General features: G+C 39.3%; 2 protein-coding genes and 2 long non-coding RNA genes across 9 annotated transcripts in view; 1 reads left to right on the top strand and 3 right to left on the bottom strand.

The window, feature by feature from the left end:
• Positions 1–23,525, bottom strand: part of LOC116617962 (receptor-type tyrosine-protein phosphatase F) — a 150,992-nt gene that overhangs the window by 64,817 nt on the left and 62,650 nt on the right. The gene's annotated exons all lie outside the window — the stretch shown is intronic.
• Positions 2,096–9,743, bottom strand: LOC116608102 (limbic system-associated membrane protein-like). The gene is made up of 4 exons (XM_048732738.1): positions 9,506–9,743; positions 3,504–3,857; positions 2,648–2,917; positions 2,096–2,407 (listed from the first exon to the last, which is right to left on the bottom strand). The coding sequence occupies exons 1-4, from the start codon at positions 9,654–9,656 to the stop codon at positions 2,112–2,114; spliced, it is 1,071 nt and encodes a 356-aa protein (XP_048588695.1). The 5' UTR covers positions 9,657–9,743; the 3' UTR covers positions 2,096–2,111.
• Positions 5,464–6,887, bottom strand: LOC125572327. The gene is made up of 2 exons (XR_007313768.1): positions 6,100–6,887; positions 5,464–5,991 (listed from the first exon to the last, which is right to left on the bottom strand). It is a non-coding gene; the product is annotated as an uncharacterized LOC125572327 (long non-coding RNA).
• On the top strand, positions 18,895–19,796 carry LOC125572328. Its single transcript, XR_007313769.1, has 2 exons — positions 18,895–19,068; positions 19,631–19,796. It is a non-coding gene; the product is annotated as an uncharacterized LOC125572328 (long non-coding RNA).

The following is a 23,525-nucleotide window of genomic DNA, read 5'->3' as shown; positions in this document are numbered from 1 at the left end:
TTAAAATACTGCTGTTACTACTATTCTCTTTTAGAAGGAGTATTCATTAAGTCTTTATAGTTTAAATAATGCAAATTTTCACTGAGGAATCTAGATAAGCAAAGCATTCTATAGTCATTTGTTCACCACAGCAAGTTCGATATTAAAATATTTTAATATTATTTATTAAAATAAAGAACAAAAAATATCTTCAAAACAATTACTAATAAACGTATTATTGCTTTATGTTTGAAAAGCGAATGCTAATGGACTACTTGTTTTTTTATTCCACTCGATCAATCCATTAGCAGACTTGTTTGTTAAACTGATATTAGATTGAAAAAGCTGTTACATTTGTCTTTGATATTCATGGGTATTGAAGGAATCAATAACAGAGCTAGTGAGAGCATTTCCACATGCTATTAAAATAAATTACTTTTTACATGTTCATTAATTTGCAATATTAAACGAAAAATGTCAAGTTTGCAATCAGTGATTACGTATACAAATTCTCAGAAATAATATCCATGCTCACAATTAGTGGTACTGTAACTATCCCGCTGGTTCAGAAAGAATGCATGCATGCGTTATTGACTGGTTCAGAAAATACGCACATGCGCACTATTGTTGCCACACCCTGTTGGTGGGTTATCCACTTACAGTTGACAGTGACTTGTACCGTGGTTGCGTCACTACCCATCTCATTAGTAGCCGTGCACGTGTACGTCCCCGCCTCTGACCTGGTCACGCTGTTGCTGTAATACACACTGGTCCGTGACACCACTTGACCATCTCTAGACCACGTGGAGGTGGGGGCGGGGTAGCCGTCAGAATTACATGTCAGTTTAAGAGAGCCTGTGGTCTCATTGACAGTTTGATCAGGGGAATTGGAAAGAATGGAAGGTTTGCCTGAAAAACAAAATGCAGAAGCTTATCTCAGTATAAAGATGAAGCTGAAACTATCTAAGGAGAAAATAATAAAGATACTATATATATGATTTGCTCTACATATTAGTAGGGAAACTAATTGCTAATAGCGAAAAAAGAGAAAAAAAGAGAAAAAATACATATTGACTCTCTTGAAATCAAAAGGATGAGGTACAGTAAGGTACAGTTAATAACTTTACTAATGCTCAAATGAGAATTTAATATATGACCAAGGAGAAAACTCCATTAATGACTTGAGAATAATGGCATTATTCAGAACAATTATCGACAATTATTTTTGAAATTCAAAACATGCTGAAGTCTTGGTGTAGTGTTGTGTATTTGTCAAAATCATCATTCTGTCAGGGAAACAGGAATGAAAATGAGCGTTGCTAAAACATGAATTTCTATATTGGATCTTGCCAAGTAGCAACCATCATTGCCATATAGAACACTTACATTTGACATATCATAGAGCACTTACATTTGACATCATAGAGCACTTACATTTGACATCATAGAGCACTTACATTTGACATCATAGAGCACTTACATTTGACATCATAGAGCACTTACATTTGACATCATGGAGCACTTACATTTGACATCATAGAGCACTTACATTTGACATCATAGAGCACTTACATTTGACATCATAGAGCACTTACATTTGACATCATAGGGCACTTACAATTGACATCATAGAGCACTTACATTTGACATCATAAAGCACTTACATTTGACATCATAGAGCACTTACATTTGACATCATAGAGCACTTACATTTGACATCATAGAGCACTTACATTTGACATCATAAAGCACTTACATTTGACATCATAGAGCACTTACATTTGACATCATAGAGCACTTACATTTGACATCATAGAGCACTTACATTTGACATCATGGAGCACTTACATTTGACATCATAGAGCACTTACATTTGACATCATAGAGCACTTACATTTGACATCATAGAGCACTTACATTTGACATCATAGAGCACTTACATTTGACATCATAGAGCACTTACATTTGACATCATAGAGCACTTACATTTGACATCATAGAGCACTTACATTTGACATCATAGAGCACTTACATTTGACATCATAGAGTACTTACATTTGACATCATAGAGCACTTACATTTGACATCATAAAGCACTCACATTTGACATCATAGAGCACTTACATTTGACATCATAGAGCACTTACATTTGACATCATAGAGCACTTACATTTGACCATGACATAAGTGGATGCTGTTCTTGTCTGTGTGTTTCCAGTGACGGTGTTTACTGCAGTACAGACATATTGTCCAGTGTCTGCCTTTGTGGCACCAGCTTTAGTAAAGACGTTACCACCAGTGCTATGTCCAGATCCTGCCTTTGACCAGAAAACACTTGGTGTCGGGTTACCAGCCACTGCGCATGTCAGGGTGATGGTCTCCCCCGCTCTCACTGTGGTGTTCTGCATTGGAGTAATCTCTGGCGGATCTGGAAAATCCAACAAATTGTATATCCCCATTTCCAGTCAAAGGTGAGGACGAGCCTTGATAAGGCATTTATCAAGAATTTGGCAATTGATAACTGTAATGTAATAAACACAATAAATATTAGGAAGCCAGTCCCAATGATTGTTTGTTCTGGTTCCCTTTGGTAAAACTGTAATAAAATAACTTTATTGAGTTGCATTTCTGAAGCAATTATATGATGCATAACTAAAGGTATACTCACATTGCACGTTGATGGTGATGTCTTGGGTTATGGCCCCCCTCCTCACATCGTTGATGGCCTGGCACTGGTACACCTCTGCTTGGTGTCGCTGGATCTTTAGTAGACTCAGTGTTGCACTCCCTGTCCCATGAGCCACTGGGGACCCTGACGTCTTATTGACCCACGTGACATTGGGGGCTGGTCGACCACTTGCTGAGCACGTGACAGCGACGTCATCATTTTCAGCGACATCACGTGAGCTGCTCAGAGATGAGGTAAATGTTGGTGCAACTGAAATCATGATTTGGGGGTATATCAGATATAACATACGCTGCCTTTGCAAATAAGAGGGATAAACTACATACCATCTAGTATTGGTGTTAATTTTTTCGTACTGTTTATTTGGTAGAAATGCCAGCATTGCCAGCATTGTCTCATCAACATTTAGGAGGTATCGGGACAGATATGAACTGCAAGCCTTGTAATTTTGAGGCTCAACTGAAGTAATAACTCCACAATCAGATAAAATTTCATCCCTACTTTATTTCAAGAATTAGAGCAGGGAGAAATCACTCATAGATAACTATTTGGCGAATTCGTATGCTCTTTGAGCTCAAGTTTACTCAGCCTCGTTTCCAGTTCCTTCAATGACGAGGCTGGGAAGCCTGTGGTTAGGGCCGATTCTTGTATTTGTTATTTAGCGTAAAAAAGTACATGTAAAACCGAATCAAAGCATGGTGGCGACTGCCCGATAGCCGGAGGCGCCTTTTATGCCTTTGACGCGATCACGTGACGCTATCTCGTAATCCAGTATTCTAACTATAAGGAAGATTAGTTTCCAGAATTATTTTTTTAATTACCTGCGCCACATATTTACCTTTCACATTTAAGTCCCATGATGCTGATGGAACTCCATTAGGAACAGATGGGGATTTTGTGATCATCACCAAATACCACTTTTCATCAGCAACTGATACATTTCTAATTTCAAATACTCCAGAACAACTTGTGTAATCCCCATAGAAATACAGCCTGCCTTTATATGTCGTGTCTGTATCGTTAGGTCTTGATAATACTTTGCTGACACCTTGAAACCACTCCATAAGCTTGCCATTACTGACAAAATCATCTTTGTTGTGATTAGAGATGCCGAACCTCCATGCTAAACAGGATGAGCTTGTTGTCCATGTGAATCTTGCATCGTCACCAGCATAGATATCCAATGAAACACCTGATAATAATTGAAAAAACGAAAAAAAGTCAGCAAATGTGAACAAAACCGAGAACGTTTTTCGATTGATTATTTATGCGATGATACTCAGACGCAGAATGATTCTGTATAGACTAAATAAACTCCTATCAAATATCTCAATCACAGTACCGAATAACGTTAGGTTTCCAGTTGCCATTGCAAAAATCTGACTACAATTTCACTCTCTCTTTTTATTCATTTAACATCATACCCCCTCTCATATAATATAAATAACGTAAAAAGTGCATTTGGTAGTGAAAAATAAAATATAAAAAAGATGTCATTTGTAACGACCCCCCTTATACGGGACCTTGTCACCGAGACGTTGCGTGACATCTACCAAATAGCGATGATAATTACTTTTGCTAGTGTTCAATGCAGACTTGTAGAAATACGAGCTTTCCTAAAGGGGCCAACTTAACCTTTTCATTAATGCATTGCTTTGTTTTTACCTAGATAATCTAAATAATCAACATTTAGCTAGAGATATCGACTTTTACTGGCTAAATGTACAAAGAAGAAGAATACACAAACCGCTTAGAAAAGGCCGTCAAAGCAATGGCGCATGGAATAGTCCTCTAATATATTAGAATCTATACCGTGGGTACTTGAGAAAAACTCACAATAAAAGTGGAAGATTTTACACGGGTAATAATGTAGATTACAAGACATAATCAGTTGCCATTTAACATCAGGTCGTAAGAAATTCTCACTCACACTCAAGGACTACATCATCCATTCGTCTTGAGCCACAGGTAGCCCAGACTCTGTCAATGAGCAATTTGAAGCGACCGGCTCATTGACCGTTAAATAATACAAGGAACTTGGAAGTTATATCCATTGTGTACCTTTTAATGCATTGTCAAAACCCATTCATGTCATTGTTGTCACAGAGTTTGAATCGAACTTTCATACTTTCATGCCTATTGCCTTTGCTATGTGAGATATTATTTATAAATAAGGCCCCAACACTCTGTGATTACCAGCCATTGAGACTAATTATTAATACATTGATACTAATCGACTAAATAACTTTCTCACTGTAAAGATGTAATATATTTTTTATATTTATTTGAAATTCATTGTAAACATAGCCAACTGCGAAAAAAGTAGTGTAAGGTATTTTATATAGAGACATCCCTTTCGTTCTGAAACTTACTGTAATCTGTAAATCAAATACAACATATACATACAAAGGGAAGTGTATCCTATAAGCATATTATCTTTTTTTTGCAGAGTAAGAAATACCACATTTTCCTCATGGATCAGCAGCTGGATGTCCCACCGGTTATAAGTCACCAAGATTTGCTGCCAAAAAGTCATTACAGCAACATTCGAGCCAAGAAGTCCAAACATCATAATTTAGATGATAACTTAAGTAAAGCCCTGCAACAAATTTCATTGTGTGCAGAGGGACAACTATTTATTGGGTGGTGGCGGGGGGGGGGGGGGGGGGGGGGGGGCGGGATGCAGGACCATTCATAAAAACAAACAAATCTAAAGAAGGCCAATCATGCCGCCGTTTTATGCTCCCACGTAATGCCAAGTCACACAAAGAATCCATTTCCATCGGCTATTTCAAGCGAGTTACCAAAATATTTTTATTCAAATATTGTCAATAACATATCAGACTTCATTTGTAGATCGTTATTTTGAAGCTTCCTCATGAAAAAAACTGTATGTGAAAAAAATTCACCATTCTATGTTTTTACTTTATTGTTACACCTTTTCCATTGTCAACTAACAGCATCCTTTGCAATAAGATAAGTTCTCTTTTCATATAGTTTATCAAGCATTGAACTTTAGATGTCTTTTTTAAGATTTTATTAAAGATAGCAAAAATTGTGCGACAGATGCCTGTCTTTTGTGTGTGTTTTTTTTTACTAAGACTAGATATGGAATCCAGATGAAACTGCCTATGACTGGCAGCTTGAAATTGGGTCTTTCCCTGAACGTTTCTTTTTCAGAGAAGGATAGGCCGCTTTAATGTCATGTAGTTGATTTCTAAGAACCAGAGCAATATCATCAAATAGCATAGCAGTCCTGTTGTTGATCTAAAAACTGTCCTGTAGGAGTTTAAAACCTATAGCCATTATGGTCTTTAGTTTTGTTTCTGCAAAAAAAGCAAATGTAAGCAATATTACATTATATATGTAGTGTATGGAGTTAGCCATTCACTGTTGAAATGTTAGTAAAAATATTAAAGCTTTTTCACACTCACCTTAAAGTTGTTAGCGTGGAAATTCATCGTCTCCTTTCAGCGTACTCATGTTATCAAGCTCTTGCCAACTAGCTGCATTCTTTCTACTAGCTCGTCTCGGCCAAACGGGTACGCTTTTGGGCTTCAGGGAAGAGTTTTTAGAGGCTTCCGAATTCTCCATCTACTCCAAAACTGACAAATCGAATTTTTCTGATGTAAGCAGCGAAACCTACTAAAAAAAACTACTGAAAACTTTTCAAAGCACACTTTTATTTGATCGCTGGTGAAATAAACAGTATTTTTGGAGAAACGGAGATATTAGTGAAGGATCTGCCAGGCTACTTGAAGTCAGCATGAAGCGTCGGCCATATTGGAAAATGTGAGTCTGCGCGCAAAGCATCATGGAGTTGACAGCAAGGGAGTAGCCTTGGGACGTGGCTAGAGTTTACCTTGCCTACGCGTGACGACTAAGGGCTTGTTTCCCGAGAAAGGAAAGCATCCTCTACACATTTGGAGATTTGTTTGCTTCTACTTTCATCGTAAAAGCTTGCACGAAGCTCCGAATTTTGGAGAAAATTGACTCGAGACTTCTTTTGATCGTCGCTGAAATCTCCGCATTTGTAAAAATCTTCCCCATGCCACTTTCCTCTCCTTACAGCTAAGTTGTTATCATTTGTATTTCTTTTTTATTCTTCTGCGAGTTATGTTTCCATGTATTATTAAAGTTATTTTAAATAATAAATGTGGAGGAGTCAAGAATCGATATCCATCAAGTTTTGATTTTATGCAGCCAGCAAAAAAAATATTTTGTGATTTTAATCACAAAATATATGTAGTGTATGGAGTTAGCCATTCACTGTTGAAATGTTAGTAAAAATATTAAAGCTTTTTCACACTCACCTTAAAGTTGTTAGCGTGGAAATTCATCGAGAATTTAAAAATTCTCGATAGCAATAGTTTTTCTCTTAGCTATAAATCAGAATGACCCTAAACTTTGCTATACAGTATGTGTTATCGAATAAAGTTTCAGTTTCATATTTTTGAATATATTGGTTGTTTGTTATAGAATCCTTTGATCAATCCTGTAGAATACTAAACGAATGCGACTGACGAGTGTTTTGTTAGGTCTCTGAAGCCACTTGAGCAGTATTTTATTCACTACAGTGACGTTTGCATGATGGATGTTTTTTTTTTATTTTTCTCATCGCTCATTGTTTTACAAGAATAGCTGTTGAAAAACATTAGCCTGGTGGGATGTATTTTGAAAATTATGGGCCATTATAGCCAGAATTCTTTTAGGGATTGAGTTTTGCTTTACAGCAAACCATTTTTCTTTAAATTTTTTTCTGTTGCAGTGGTACTACTTAGGTATCACAGTTCCCCTTTGCCTACAATGATACTAATTTATCTTTCATTTGAACACAAATCCCAGTAAAGTGGGTTAGTTTGACCAAATTCCTCACCTTCACCTAGCTACAGGCCTGCTTACTTGCTTGATAACATTATTCTTTAGTAAAGCTTTCAACTCTTGCATAACATAAACTAATTGAAATGCTAACATCGTGTCCCATCTATTCCTACCAGAAACTACAGTCTAATATTTTGGCCATTAACTATTTCTCTCTATCGCTACCAGCAAATGCAGCTCTATGTGAGTGACACAAAAATGGTCTGATAAAAGCCTTTATACAATCACCTGATCTGTTAAAGCTGAAGTGTAGCTAGTGGTCAAGCTGGTGTAGCAGTCCTTAACACTGGGGATCATTTGATATCGGGAGGAAGTTGGCACCTTGGAGTTGAATACATCACTCACCCAAGAATTTCAATATTTACTAAGCTCTAAGCTGTCCATAGTAGGCTCGCAACTTTTAAACAAGGGCAACTTGGGATATACTGGAGTGATTTTAGGGGTAAGTCTAGTGGCAACAATAAAAATAAAATGCAAATTCAGTGATTAGTCAATGTTAGCCTCATAATAATAATAATAATAATAATAATAATAATAATAATAATAATAATAATAATAATAATAATAATAATAATAATAATAATAATAATAATAATAATAATAATAATAATAATAATAATAATAATAATAATAATAATAATAATAATAATAATAATAATAATAATAATAATAATAATAATGATAATAATCTAGAGATTTGTAATATTTTTGTAGTGTTGTTGATCTTGAAAATATGTTTATGCTCTAATAATGCACTAGTCATTTGAAACCCCCACCCCCATGGTCCCGGGGAAGTGTGGGGGTCACGTGGGGGCTTAGAGCACTTTTGAACGAGAATCTGTAGTGATGGGAATTGACTGTTTTCGACTCTAAGAATTGTCCCTACCCCGGAGGCTAGGGACAAGTGAAGCGTCACAAATGTACTTTGCAAAAATCAAGTAATCAATTCCATGTATTAGCATGTGGCAAGCTGCACCGCTAAATGTGCGAAAACAAATATGAATGATATAACTAAGGCCAGATGAAGATGATTTATTTTTCCATTTTTTTATTAACTGTTATCTTCATAGTTATTGGTACAAATGTACTCGCTGAAGTGTACAGGCTTTGAATGATAAAGGCTTATTTCAGAAGACTTGTTGTATTTAAATGTCAGGTAGTTGCCTATAGCTTTGTCCCGAGGGGGTGGGGGCTTTTCTCTGTTTACAGGGTCAAAGTCTAATCTACCACCCTTCCCCAGGACCATGGGGGTAAGGGTTTCAATTGACTAGTGCATAATTTCAGTCAAGTCTGGATTATTCTATAGCCCTCTCATTTGACTTCAAAATAATTAAATGTTGTTGTTTACTTGTAACATAAATAAAATAATACATTTCAATAAAATTATTTTGTTAATACAATAGGACTCACTTTGGGTGTTAGAATAAATTTATCCCTAAGTGATAGCACATTGAGGGCAGTGAACCAAAGAAATGTTTAAGAAATAACAATTTTAAAACACATTCTCAGCTTTCCTTGGTGCTAACTCTGATGTGGAGATAGTATTTGAAGATAGGACAATCAGCTCTGTCTACTTTCATGGAGCACACCTTGAGTCCACCCCACACCTGAAGAGATGATGCTCTTACCTTTCTTGCCCCAATCAGTGTTGTGATATGGCAATTACAATAAAAACAATATTATATATATTATACATGTCACACAAACAAGTTGCAGATCTCAGGTATCCCAGTCAATCCTGCGCGCAGGGTCTAGTTATGGAAGAATACTTGCATAAAGTAACAACTCCATATGTTCTCTCTATTAACGGTCAATGAGCCGGTCGGTTAAAATTACTCATTGACAGAGCCTGGGCTACCGGTGATTGAGCCAATACTCGTGAATCTTGGACAAATAGCAAAGACGTGTTCCGAGTTAAAGCCATGCGCAAAACCCAATTACATGCTTTGTGTATATTACCTTGATGTGGAAGTAGCAGAAGCACAAGCGACAAAACAGAGAGTTTTATCAGCAGCATCCTACAATAGCAGCTCGACGAGTGACTCGATGGACGTATTATCACTCGCTGATCGCTGGGTACTTGATGTTGAGCGAGTAAATCAATAGCCATGGCAATCTTTAGGCTTCCATAGATAGACTGTTATACATAGACTGCTTGTTACGCGCTCCGTCACGCGGAAGAATTTGACCTTTTTAAAAAACGTCCGCTCACTTATTTACATAGCATTATGGTAATTCACAACAATTTCTGCATCATCTTAACTCTGAGGGATTTGTTTATTTATTTAAAAAAATAAGTGTTGTAAATATCTTGAATAAGCGTTTCTAAAGATTTATTTATTTGTTTGTCTGTTTATTTATTTATTTATAATTATTCCGCAAAGCTGTATGTATGTATAAAACCAACAACAAAGGAAATTAAGCTAATAATGAACGGAAATAAGTAGGCTAGAGTTGGGGTAAGGGAAAAAACAATCGACATCAGCGAAAACTCCAAAAGTTTTCAAAACACCTTTAAAAGATACCGAATATTTATTGGGTACACTTATTTATCGGATGCACTCATGCACTAGCGAAAATTACCCAACAACTGAAACAGAACCAATATTTTGAAACAAAATCAACAGGTTTGAAAATGTTCTTGTTCCTGAGTCATTATCGATAGTTTCGTTACATGTCCTAACCTGAGTATCAGGCCCTCCTATGTTTCCATCGCGCCGGCGAGAAACAAGACAAGGTCCTGATACAAGAACTGTTCAAATCGCATGTTCTCATGCCGGATTCCGGCATGGCTCCTGATTGGTAAGAAAACAAAGGACATTTGAATGGGACGCGCTGATTGGTTCAGCTATATATAGTACCCTAACCCGTCGACTGCTCGTTCTCAGAGTAATGGCTGACTCCAAAAACTGCTTTTGGCCATGCGTTAGCAGAATCAGAGAAATCGTTGTCTATAACATTAAAAAAAATATTTTTTCTCTCCTTATTTTCTTTGAAAAAAATAAAAATTCCGCATGATACTCAGGTCAGATGTTCAAATGTCTTGCCCAGGCCGGTCATAGCGTGTGTTTATTTCTCATTGGTATCATTTTTCGAAGCGAAGATCTACTAGTAGTAGTATAGTACTTCAGCGCAGCGCAAAAACCAGCCAAGTCTAAACTACTCACCATCGTATGGTATCACATTTTGCTGAAACTATATGATAAAAGATTTTGGTAAAACTATATGGTATCACATTTTGGTGAAACTATATGATAAAAGACTTTGCTGAAACTATATGGTATCACATTTTGGTGAAACTATATGATAAAAGATTTTGGTGAAACTATATGGTATCACATTTTGGTGAAACTATATGATACAAGATTTTTATGAAACTATATGGTATCATATTGTGGTGAGACTATATGATACAAGATTTTGGTGTCAGCTTATGAATAAATTACTGGAACTATATGCTTTCTTCATTTTGTGGAATCCATGCGGTGTGTGCGGGTTCAATCATGTCAAAGACGTTGGCTCGTACATGTTGGGTATGTCTCCGAGTCGTCCAGACTTGGTGCAAAAAAGCGCAGGCTCGGTTCGCCTGGGCTCGCCCTCCGGGCTGCCCTTCCCTGACATCCGGATCCACGGGCGGCTCCTACTTGGGTAGATCGTCATCCTCTCCATGCTCTCGTCTTCCACGATCTCACCCATGCGAGTGACGTTGACCTTCTCGACCACTTTCCTGCTTCGACCTTCGTATTTGAATGTCGTGACTACTTCGTTCCTCACCTTATTAACGCCTGACTTTTTGTATTCTTGTCCAATTTTGTGAAAAGAGTAGTCGGTGGCGCTCACAGATCCGCCGGATCCGATCTTGTACTCCTCGCGGTCTGTCGCTACGGAGAACCTGCCGAGGTTGCTGTGTATCTCGCCCTTTGGGTCATTATACATTTGCATACCGTAGGCCGCATACGATGCTTCTCACAGTCGTAGTATACCTCCACAGACAGTGTGGTCTCTTCGCCTCTGTCGTTGTAAGTGACGACTGTTGACTTTCTTACCAATCGTTCAATTTCCATGTTAGTATACTACTATACTAATTTTTTTTTAAATAGTTTTAGTGCGTTAAGGCGGTATACCTTCCCCAAATAAATGGATGCTCGTATGTGTCAAGTAAAGATTCATCTGTCAAATTGGTGATCGGGGTTATTGTCCGATCTTATAGTGCCCGTAGGCTAAACTTTTGATTCCGTCTTTTGATATATACCTTTGACACTTTATTGATTTCGTAGCTTCCTAACTTATGGTTTTGGCTTCTGATGGTCTTCATTTTGTGGTGCATCTGTCTGTCGTCCATTAATGTCTTTCTATAGTTTTCATGCTTGATATTACTTTTGATTACATTCTTTTTGATTCCCTTTGCTGTCTTTCCTCCAGCTTTTCACATAGCTGTACATTTTGGATCGCAGTCCGACAAACTCGCAGATGGGGATTCCTGCAGCCTCGTCTTTGAACTTGCCGATGACTTTCTTGTTGGTTTTGTTGAAGTATGTGGAGCTCTTTGGGTAGTCACTATTGTCTAATCTGTCTTTGTCGTTCCAGAAATCTTGATACACGTCTTCTTCCTCTATCTCGTAGGTCAGACTGTCTGTATCGGTGAATAGTAGCCTTGCCTTGTGTCCGTACTTATCTTTGATGTAGTTGTAGTGGAAGTCGTACATCAGTACCTTGCAGAGGTCTAGGATGCACATGCCCACATAGGCCGGCCTGTTTAGGGTCAGTGTCTCTTTGATTTTGTGGACGGCCACTAAGTCCTTGTTGAATATCTTACTACTCACATAGGAGGGCTTGCTTGTCAGTTTGAGTAGTTTCTTCTCGTCAGTCACCAGTCAAACGTCTACCCTTTTTCGTAGGTCCTCCATAGTCTTTCCGAATACGCTGTTGTTCATCAGTTTGAAGAAGTCTTTCTCAAATGAGTTTATGGCGTTCTTACTTTTTTCAGTGTTGAGGTCTATATACTGCTTTAGCCATGGTAATTGGTCGAACTCTGAGAGTCAGTGGACTTTAATTACTTTAAGGCCTAGGTCTGTGTATAGCTGGAGGTTTCTGTAGTGTAGTACGTACTTCTGTTTGTCTTTTAAGGTTGAGATCAGTTTTGAGACTAGACCTGTTTGTATGCTGTATTTTGTTGCTATCTTGTCGCCGTACTTGGACAGCATGTCCTTTGATACGTTCACTTTCTCCGCGGCTAGTGGGTAGTCGTTGTGGAGGTCGTGAAGGTTTTTGGGGTACTCTAGGTCGACTTCTAGTATCAACCCCTTTTTATTACTCTCGCTGTACTTAGCTAGGTTCAATTTTCGATTCCTTCTCTGTCAACCATCTGAATCCACCAGTTGGTAGGTACTGACTCATAGCCCATCCATACAAGTTGTTTGCACCCAAGTACATAACATACTTTTAGGGCGCCGTCTCGTCGTATGATTCCATGTACCTATTGTTGGCCTTGCTGCATCTGTTTGCTATGTATGATATGCCACCGCGCATGCCCTTCTCGATGAATTGGAACATGTCAATGTCTGTCATGAGTTCCAGTTTAATGTCGGTCATTTTTAGCATGGCGCCCCATGATAGACCGGGGGATGTGAAGTAGCTGCATGGATCTAGCTTATAGTATTCTAGGAACGTCTTCCTAAAGTTCTCAAACACGTCAGCCAGCAGTAGTATGTCAGACTCATGGTATAGGTCGTGGTAGTCGCCCATGGTTTTAAGCTTGAATTTTTTCCACACAGTTCTTGCATGTTTGTAATCGTCCTCTGAGATGTGTCGGTCGTACATGGTGCTATAGAAGTCCTCCTTCGCTGGTGGCTTGTCGTTAAACCTCTCGAAGCTGTCCATGTAGTCGTATGGGTATACTCCCTCGCCATGAGGTCGAGTCTCTCACCTTTAAACCTCTGAGAGGTGTACTTTAGAGACTCTCTTGGTAGGCTGCTAACTAGTTTTTCTAAGCTAGAGCTCATAAACTGGAAGCTGTCTAGAAAGGTGTGGTGGTTGCCGAGCATGAAGGCCATGTACTTCTCCATGGTGTGTGGTATAGCGTTGGTGTTCATTTGCTTCTCCTCACCTTTACCGTTCACATATGTGTGCTTCTTGACTATAGCTCCAATCTCTTGCATTATGAAATGGCTGTTGTAGCCTCTTAGGTTGTGAAATATGACGGGTGCCATTATCTCTTCAAGATTGATTCTAAGTATCAGTTTACACTCTTGGTGCGCCGAGCCTCTGTACTTACCAGTTATGTGGCAGTGGTCTCGGACTCGAGTGTCCTTCTTAGTGTATTCCTTGTCGCATATGTGGCACATTTGGGCTTTTTGGAATTTATCCTCATCATGCTTCGACATCGTTAGTGCTTTATTGAAGTGCTTCCTCATGATGTTCTTACAGCATTTGACTTCCTCCAACATCTTCTCCATGAACTTGTACACAGCTTTCTCACCTCTGTAGAGCTGCGTTTGCTTTGTATACTTGTACGACTGACCATCATCAGGTTAGCACCCATGGATCTTTTCAGTTATAGCTTCAAAGTCGGCGTAGATGACGAATGGTTCTGGCTGTTGCTTGTGGTGGTTTGTGAACCTGAGTGTGCTGTGTTCCTGGTCCCATTAATCTCGAGGCAGTTCTCGACGTGGTTGGTTAGCACTCTTTCAGAGCTGAAACACTGGAGGCAGCTCATGCAGAAGTGCTTCTTATGTTCATGTTTCGTTTGGTTGAACATGAATTTGTTGAAGTCTTTGATGAGTACGTAATGCTGTTACTACCCTCAGTGATTAGTAAAAGCTCCATATGGTCTTCGAACCTCTCCTTTGATACGTATATTGGGTACGGTTGTTCGCTATCGTAGCTGAATACTTTTATGTTGATCCTGTTCTGCTTCTCGATTTTACTATAGTGTTTGACAGTCACTGGAAACTCAACACCTGAGTAGTCCAGTTCGTTGACGAGTGCCTTATCGAATCTCTTGACTCGCTGGGGGGTCTTTATCCTGTGGGTTCAGATGGCTGATGTGACACCATCTGAAGCACTCGTTGTCCTCATTCTTCATGTTGACCAGCCCTCTACCTCGTAGTCATCCCGGTAGTTGGATGTATGGTGACCCTCCCATCGGCTGGTATTTTACGATATTGAGATACTGGCCATCGACTGATTCTATAACCCAGCCAGATGCCTCAGATACCCATTGGGCTATCCTTTCAGAACTTGCTCATTGGTGTTCCGCAATGCCTCGCCGATCTCGGTACTTTTGATGATTGTTCGGGGTGTACTATTAAAGAAGGGAAGTCTTAAACACTAGGTCGTCGCCAGACTTTTTCTTGAACGTGAACTTTAATGCTGAACCGAATTTAAGGCCTTTCATAGATTCTAGCGTCTTTGCGATATGGTGTTCGGTGGCCTTAGCCGTGCTTTGCAGTTGTGCTAGTGGGTCTCTACCATTCTTTATCCCAATTTCGAAGGACATGGTGTAACCGCTCAAGGCACAACTCGTCTGCTCTGTCTTAGTTCTAGGCGTCGGCACTGGCCTACCGGCCTTAGGTGTAGGAACTGGCCTGTCTTTGAACTCTGGTGGTGGTGGTATTATGTTGTCCTCATACTTCTGCGTCATCCGCTTGACGCTCTTGCGTGGTGTGGAGACTGGGGCTTGTTTCTCAAAACACCCGAGAATTCTCGGGCCCGAAAACGATTTATTCTTTAAATTTGAAAAGCTGGTTAATTTTTATAAAATTTATGGTATCTAAATGTGTTGAAATATCGTCAAACATCGTATTTTACCACAAAGATTTATGTAAAGGATGATTTTCTTATAGATTTATAGATTTTGATCTTACCCGAACTTCTCGAGCCCGAAATTCACATGGATTAAATATTAAGAAAGTTCTCGGGACCTCGCAGTCACCCGAGACTTTTCGGGTAACTTTCTGGCTTCAGCAAAACTTCGAAAATAACCCTCTTGAGCGTAATCATTTGAAATATGAACAAAGAGAAATTTCAAACTGTTCTAAAACATGAAAGCGCTTCTCAAAAAGGAAAACATGCGAAATTTTGGGCAAAAATGCAAAATAAAGTTTTCGGGCCCGAGAATTATTAAGTGTTTGGAGAAATGGGCGCCTGGCCTGTGTTCGTCCCTGAACTGGGGAGGGTGTGGAATTATACTGTCTTCATACTTCTGGGCAATCTGCTTGACGCTCTTTCGTGGTGTGGGCACTGGCGGTCGTGGTTTATAAGTCCGAGGTTTAGGGGTTGGCTTAATATTCTCTTGCTTCAGTAGCAATTTGATTAGCTCGGATTTACTCAGTTTAATAAGGTCTCTCTCGTTCATATATACATTAGGGTTAGATATTTTTTGTGAGTCGCTCATATATACTATACTATAGACAATTCTTTATAACTTTTCAGCTAGTGCGTTTTGGTGTGGTCTGGAGTTCAAATGATCCAGCGCGGATTCTTTGAGCTATATTCACTGCTATATACTTATAATTATTGGGTGCGTTTAACCGTGTTCTTGTGACATATCTGGTTTGTCTTATCCATGGTGTCAAATGCGTTTTGAGTCTTTTGATGCTTTTTAGTCTTAAGGTGACATGTCTTTCCAGCTAATGTGTAATTCTTACCGTTGTCACACACTGCACAGTACCACTCCTTGTTTAGCATGTATTTAGTTTTTGATCGTCTTACAGAGTCCATCCTTTCTTCATTGGTTGCATACACTGAGGGGGCGTCCTATAGATCTTTTGACTTTCATATATACTACTACTATATCCTTTTTCTATAAATGTCTGTGGATGTACCTCAGGTGGTTCCCCAGAGTGTCTGCAGACTTGAACCTCCTAGAGCAGCGCGCGCACTGGACTCTCACCCCATCGAAGTACTTGATGAGCTCTTCTATAATTTCATCGTAGTCGTTACTTGCCAGCACCTTGTAGTTGTTGTCCTTATATCTCTGTAGCATCACCTCTTGGTCGTCCGACAGCCTGCCGCTCCAGTTGGCGCTCTTAAACTCGATCGCAAAGCCTGAGTAGTCCTTATGCAGATTCCGGATTATCAAGTCTGTTGAGCCCTTCTGATAGCCCATACTATATGATCTTATTCTCATATATCTACTCACTTGGTTCTCACCCAGTGATGTACTTAAGATGGCTCTCGGATGGCGGTTCGTGATGAAGTTGACGACCTACTTATGCAGATCATACTCAGTTTCAATGCTGAAAGAGAGTATCTGGCGATTTTTACGCTCGTACCTCCCTATCCTTCTCACAGATGTCAGTACTTCGCTAGTGACCCACCTTTTGAAGTTTCTTGCTCTGCTCATGTTGGATCTCAGTATCATGCTGTACATACTAGACTCATTAATGTATATCGCTTGGGGGAACGGTCCCCCCTAGGTCTGAGCTCTCTCAGAGTGATCCTATCCCCTGGGTCAACATGGTCTCTCATAGCCTTTCTAGTATTTTTGTACCATAACACGTTGGCGACCTCCTTAGCCCGTAGCCAGATCTCGTCGCACTTGTTGATGACGTCGATCCTCGTGTTATTATATATGAAGGTGTCTAGACTAGTGCACATACAATAGGGGAGGTATTATTCACAGCGTCGAGGGTCCCCATCGCCGACCGATCCTTTTACGCCACCTTGGTGGCCACACGGTCGAAGGTAGTCTACGTGTGCCTGATTACAGTGAGGTTGGTTGGGATATACTGAGTCATATACTTGTAGTATATATTATATTTTCATCGTGCGTTTAAGTCCCTGAATGGTATCCAACTGTTAAATTCGTCACGGTATCCCTTCCACTTCACCAAAGCTTGCTTCTTTTTATAATCTCTCCGAATGACTTTATCGATGCGTAAACCATCCTGCTTGGCTTTTAGTAGTTCAGGTTCGTAGAAACTACCTTGTATGTCTTCTTTATTTTGTAAGTGACAGGACTAGTGTATTGTATTTTAACTATAAAAACTTCCTCAGTCCAATTCGGCTAGTAACCCTTGTCGAACACATTTCGTTTATATTTACTTATTCTAACCTTATCACCTATTCCATCGTTTGCAAACACTGCTCTTTTCTTCATTCTCATTCGAATAAATTTGTATACTATTTTTCTCTAGAAGGTCTTTCAGGTATCTGTTATAGAATTATTTACCTTTATCGACCCATAGATACTCTGGTTTTCTTCCTTCCTTGAATATTGTTCCGAATGCTTCAGTTACAGTTTCACCTTTTTTGTCTTTTAACGGTATGATCCAACCATATTTACTAAAAACGTCTAAAACCATGAGTAGGTATCGAAACCCTTTATTCTATTTACTAAACTGTTGCATCTCAACTAAGTCGGAACACCATATCTCATCTGTATGATTAACTGTAACGCGCCGTCGGGTGAATTTATTTTTTACTTGCTTGTGTAATTCATCAGCTAGTCCTTCTTGCCAATTTTCTTCACTCGACGGCTTTTTCCGTTTTTTTACTTTTTGACACCCAGACCTAGCTTCTGTTTCGTATTGATTACATTGCATACAGTGGCCCCCCATGGCTTCTCTTTCCAAGGTATTTGATCGATTGATTTAACCATTCGCCTATCACAGTCACCCTTATCCTTTCCCATGTTATAGCGGAGCCAGCGCGGAGCCCCATAGGTATAGAAATATGGTAGAGCTATGCGACTTGGTTTTGTGGTCATCGCGCGGGCATCCTGTGGTGTCACAATCCATCCATCCAGTCAATCGTGCAACTCCCAGGCCCCCTCGGTCTTACGTTTTTACGTTTTTTTTACCGCCATCAAAGTTCGTATGTTCACAGCAAAAAAGGCAGATTGAAAATAGTATTTCATGAGAAAATATGCGGATTCAAATGGTCTGAAATCTTTGAGGGACCGTTTTGTCTGAAGTACTAGCCGATAGCAAAATTTACCCGAGCGTTCGTGAATCCCGTCCGTTGCAGCAGCAAAAAGAAGACTACTTAGAGGCTCTACACTACCATTCTAATAACATTCCTTCACGTCTATATCTATGGAGATCTATAAGGAGATCTTGCATGTTTTATAAAAATAATTCAATTGTGTCGACGAGTTTCTTGCTAGCAGAAAGTCGACAAGTTCACAGTTTACAACAAAAAGCGAACACAACCACACAAGCGACAAACAGAAAGCGACGAAAAACACTGCCAAGGTGAGTTTTGAACGACGGTTTGTATTGAGAATATCGCAGTTATTTTTCTTTTATTGTTGTGCTTTTATAATGCTCGTTTATTCGTGTGTGTTTTTCCAAAACCAATCGCTCAAGCTAAAACACCGTACCAGTTTGACGTCAAGATGTCATATCAAAGTCATCTATCCCTATTTTGATTGGCTTAAATACCATCTACTTGAATTCCGATCGGCTTATAATTTTGGAGTGCACTTGAGTGGTTTTCATTCCACTGGCAATCGCCATGAAAATGTTAAATTCGTAAATACTTACACGTTCTATAAATTCAGGCATATATTCCTCACGGTAAGTAAGAATTGAACGGCAGAAATACGTAGTAGTCTAGTTACTGTTTCAATGTCAGTTAGCTTGTTCGATTTATACATTTGTTTATAGAGTTTGCTTTGAGAATTCGTGGTCTAAATCAAACAATTTGAACATAACAGCATCCTTTGATATTCTTCGTTCTCTCTATACTGACTACGTTGAGATATTTAATAAAGGCTGACAAATATCATCCTGTCATTTATTGCTAAAGAAGACCTTTCCTGTCTTTATATTCTGTGTATTTAGGCATCTCGAAGATACAGCAACTTTTTTAACATTACCATAACTACAAATAACTTACATATACTATATATACTTATTAACTTTACAGTTACAAGAGAATTTTCTCATCGAAAATGCAACCCCTATTACCTATATTCTTTTTGCTTAGCTTATATTGTTTGCATCTTGAATACTATCTATTGTGTTTATTTATTTATTATTCAAATAGTTGTGAAAAGTTAATAAGGTTATAACTGGCATGATAAAAATGTTGTTTTGAAAGAAAACAATACTTGTAATTTTTTTCACTTCTATTTAGATAAAACCAACCAAGGACTACCCGAGGGCCATGATTGATGCTGAAGGCTGGGAGGCATTAGAATAGGCAAATGTCTTAAAGATAATAAAGTAGGGGATTTCTTACTTTGATACAGCAGTAAATGTGAAATAGGCGTTTTTAAATCAAATACTTGCCCTCAATGATAGATCTGAAAACATTGTTTCTATCAACCTGAAGATAATGAGGAAAGGGGAAATGTTAGGAGAGTGCTCAATCAAGTCGTTGCATTACTGATGATTTTTTTTATCAAAGCTATCGTCCAATTTCTTTTCTCTCTCTCTCTCTCTCTCTCTCTCTCTCTCTCTCTCTCTCTCTCTCTCTCTCTCTCTCTCTCTCTCTCTCTCTCTCTCTCTCTCTCTCAGTCCCTCCCTCCCTCCCTCCCTCCCTCCCTCCCTCCCTCCCTCCCTCCCTCCCTCCCTCCCTCCCTCCCTCCCTCCCTCCCTCCCTCCCTCCCTCCCTCCCTCCCTCCCTCCCTCCCTCCCTCCCTCCCTCCCTCTCTCTCTCTCTCTCTCTCTCTCTCTCTCTCCCTCCCTCTCTCTTTCTCTCTCTCTTGACTATTGATATTATTTGCTGTTTCCTCTCTGCACCCTAAATAAATTAAAATAGGTAATAGGTTTGAAATTAGACATTTTCAATCAATTTGTTTTCCTCTTTGCATTTAATTTTGGAGTAGCATTAGCATATGTGGTTCCAGGTTTCTATAAAAAAAAAAGCAGACCACCATCCTACAGGCTGGGTGCACCAATGTCTAATGCATGGCTGGAGGTATGTCTGTGAATTTTAATTTCCTTGGTGATGGAGTATCACCAGTAATAAGTGATATATAAATATTCCATATGGCACCTGAAGTATATCTAACTATATCATTCTATCTTTGGAATACTGTTGCATCCATCATTTGTTTCTTTGCAAGGGCAAAGCTGGTCAGAATGTAGCTTTGATACAAGTGTACGTTAATGAAACTTCTATCAAGGGAAGGGTTTTTTATTAGAGCAAGGTCCTGGGGGGACTCTCCAGAAAGATAGACGGGGGTGCTTGACTTATCTTTTATGGTATAATATTCTTACCAACTTCTATCTTTTAGGGTGTGTTTTAGGATTTTTCCGATTCTGCTATCTTTTAGGGTGTCTCACGCTAAGTGGTGGCCCAATCGCTTGAAATGTATTTTATAATAAACCACAAGTCATCTGATCGGTTAATACTTTCGACTTTATTGTCGGTAACATAGGATCCGTCAGCAAATAAAAACCAGCATTGTTTTTTTAATGCTATCTCTCAGGGTTAAAAATTCCTCTAACCACACCCAATGTGCTATCTCTTAGAGGTTAGAATTGTTGTTAACCATGCCCTTTGTGCTATCCCTTCGGGTTAAAATTGATTATGCTGTCGAGCACCCCCGTCTCTCAAACTCCCGTTTCTCAAAGACCCCCCCACCTCCCCCTGGGAGGAAGGTACTTAAATTATATAAAAACAAAATCAAACTTGTGCTTTTTCAATAATAAATCTGTAAAGAAAACAGTTTTATATCAAACCTATAGGTAAAGAGAAAGGGGAAAATGTCAGGAATATGCTCATTTAAGCTATTATTGCATTATTGTTATATATTTTTTTAAAGTAGAGTCACATTTTTTTCAAATAGAGTAATTCATTTCTCCCTTTTTCTTCTCCCCATTGACTTTTTGTTATATATTTATTTCTCTCTAACCCTAACATAGGTCAATGAACATGGTTTGGTTTGAAATTAGAAATTGGAATTAAGCACTTTCAGTAATAATTTAGGATTTGCCTCCATTGCATTCATTTTTTATTAGCCAGTATGGGTGGACCCAGGGTTTCTAAAACCAACAGGCCAATGGGTGGGTGCACCAATATGTAATGCATGACAGGAGGTATATTTGTGGAGTTTAGTTACAACACATTTTTCAGAACAATCAGTTGTGGTACATGAAAACTACAGTAGTGGGTCTATGGGGGTAGGGGGTTTAAACCTCCCCTTGGGCTTTCTTTTTATTTTTTTTTTAGTGTATCTTTTCACCCCAAAATCGTTACGAAGGTAAAATAATGACGAAAATTTTTGGCCCAAATCCACCCCCCCCCCCCCCCCTTGGCAAAAAGTTAGATCCGCCCCTGAACTACAGTATGGCATCTAAATCTTTGGAATGCTGTTACACCCTTCATATATTCTTCACAAGGTCAAAGCTTGTTAGAATGGTGTTTTGATAAAAATATACATAGTGGAACTTCTATAAAGGGAAATAAGAATTAGCCATTAGACTCTTGAAAAAACATTCTCGTCAATGTCTTTGTCACTACCTATAACCCTACACTACCTAACATCAACAACATAATCCGTAGAAATTACAACCTTCTACTCTCGTCTAAGCGATGCCATAAGGTTTTCATTGAGCCCCCTCTTGTCGCCTTTCGCCGCTCACCTAACCTCCGCGACATCCTCGTTAAAGCCAAGCTACCTTCCGACCGCTCTCCCACCAACCAACCTCCCGGTGCTTTCCGTTGCGGAAAAAACTGCCTAACCTGCCCCTATATTAGAACCGATGGCCTTACAAGCTACACATTTTTCTCAACAGGTGAAACACGACCTATAACCTCCCACATAACCTGCAATACTAAAAACGTGATTTATATGATTCAATGTAAGGTATTGGCCTGCCGAAATATCGTTCTCTAAAAAACATAAATCTGCGTTGTTGTCGACTTTTTCTTTTAAAGGTTTTATTAATTAATCAACTGTCGACGCAGACCACAAGGTCCGACGCACACCAGCAGATAGAGGCTGTCCGGTGGTTTCTTCCTACGTTCTCGTCAATGTGACGCCTTGAACTTTGACAGCCTTTTTCACACCAACTTTTAGTATTTTGTTAACTTATTATTGAATGAGTGCTTGCTTGATCTATTTGGAGGGGCCAATACAATTCATAATTACATGGCAGTAAAATTTGACATATTTTTAATCTCATTAAAAAAACATTCTAGAGACACCAAGATCCCCTCTAAAACTACCCCTATCAGTCAACACAAAAAGGTGTTAAATGCTGGCTCCGCTTTTAGGCAGTGCCTAAATCTATATATTAGCAAATATCATGGTGGGCTGATATCTCATCCAATTTATTCAACGGTTTGACTTCCCAATCAGTTACTTGGCCAGTCTCCTTGTAGTATACGAGTTGTTTCTCAAGCGGGTTGTATGGTCCAATATAGTTATAGCTCCCAGGTGTGAACCCACCCTTGGGCTTAGGCAGGTAGCCGATCATTTTATGGATATTTAGTCTACCGCCTTCCTTCGGTGATATCTTGGCTGACAAGTCTGACGTGATACTATCGATGCCTTGTTCCTCATATCGGTCTGCCGCCTTTCTAATCGCTCTCTTAGCGAAGTCTGATTTGACAGCTTAAGAGGCTCTTTGACGGAGAGCTAGCTCTCAGAGCTTTCCTTTGCCCCAGTCGTGAACAGGAGCTTACCAACACTTCCACCTCCTGTTGCCTTAATAAATTTAGACTTCGTCGCAGCACAATCTCCAACCATACGGAGGCGTCCATTCCTAGATACCTCTGTTCTCTTGTCGATGGTATCAGTGTATTTCCTCTGTCGCAAACAGTACATTTTGCACATTTTCTATATCATATCGTTAGACAATAGAAGCAAAAGTCTGGATGAGGGTCTCATTGATCTCGCCAGGCTTCAGTTTTAAATCGAGTAGACTGTCGATAGGTCTCCGCCCTATATTACGCTGTTGGATGTAGTAGATGCAGTAGTATCCACACATAATCGAGTTCACATCTTGGATCTGAGATGAGTTGTATTCAATCGGCTTGTCGCTAGTTCTCATATATTTAACGCACTCGACAGGGGGTT

The sequence above is a fragment of the Nematostella vectensis genome, chromosome 9 (assembly GCF_932526225.1).
Source record: "Nematostella vectensis chromosome 9, jaNemVect1.1, whole genome shotgun sequence".
Lineage (NCBI taxonomy): Eukaryota > Metazoa > Cnidaria > Anthozoa > Actiniaria > Edwardsiidae > Nematostella > Nematostella vectensis.
The sequence above is the reverse complement of the archived record's forward strand: the minus strand, read 5'-3'. Positions and strand labels throughout refer to the sequence as shown.

Bases quoted from the DNA above. Each gene is read 5' to 3' on its own strand.
- LOC116608102 (XM_048732738.1), bottom strand. From the start codon at position 9,656: ATGGCTATTGATTTACTCGCTCAACATCAAGTACCCAGCGATCAGCGA. The intron at 2,918-3,503 runs GTAAATATGTGG...TCATGATTTCAG, and splicing joins ATGGGACTTAAATGTGAAAG to TTGCACCAACATTTACCTCA. The intron at 2,408-2,647 runs GTGAGTATACCT...TGGATTTTCCAG, and splicing joins CATCACCATCAACGTGCAAT to ATCCGCCAGAGATTACTCCA.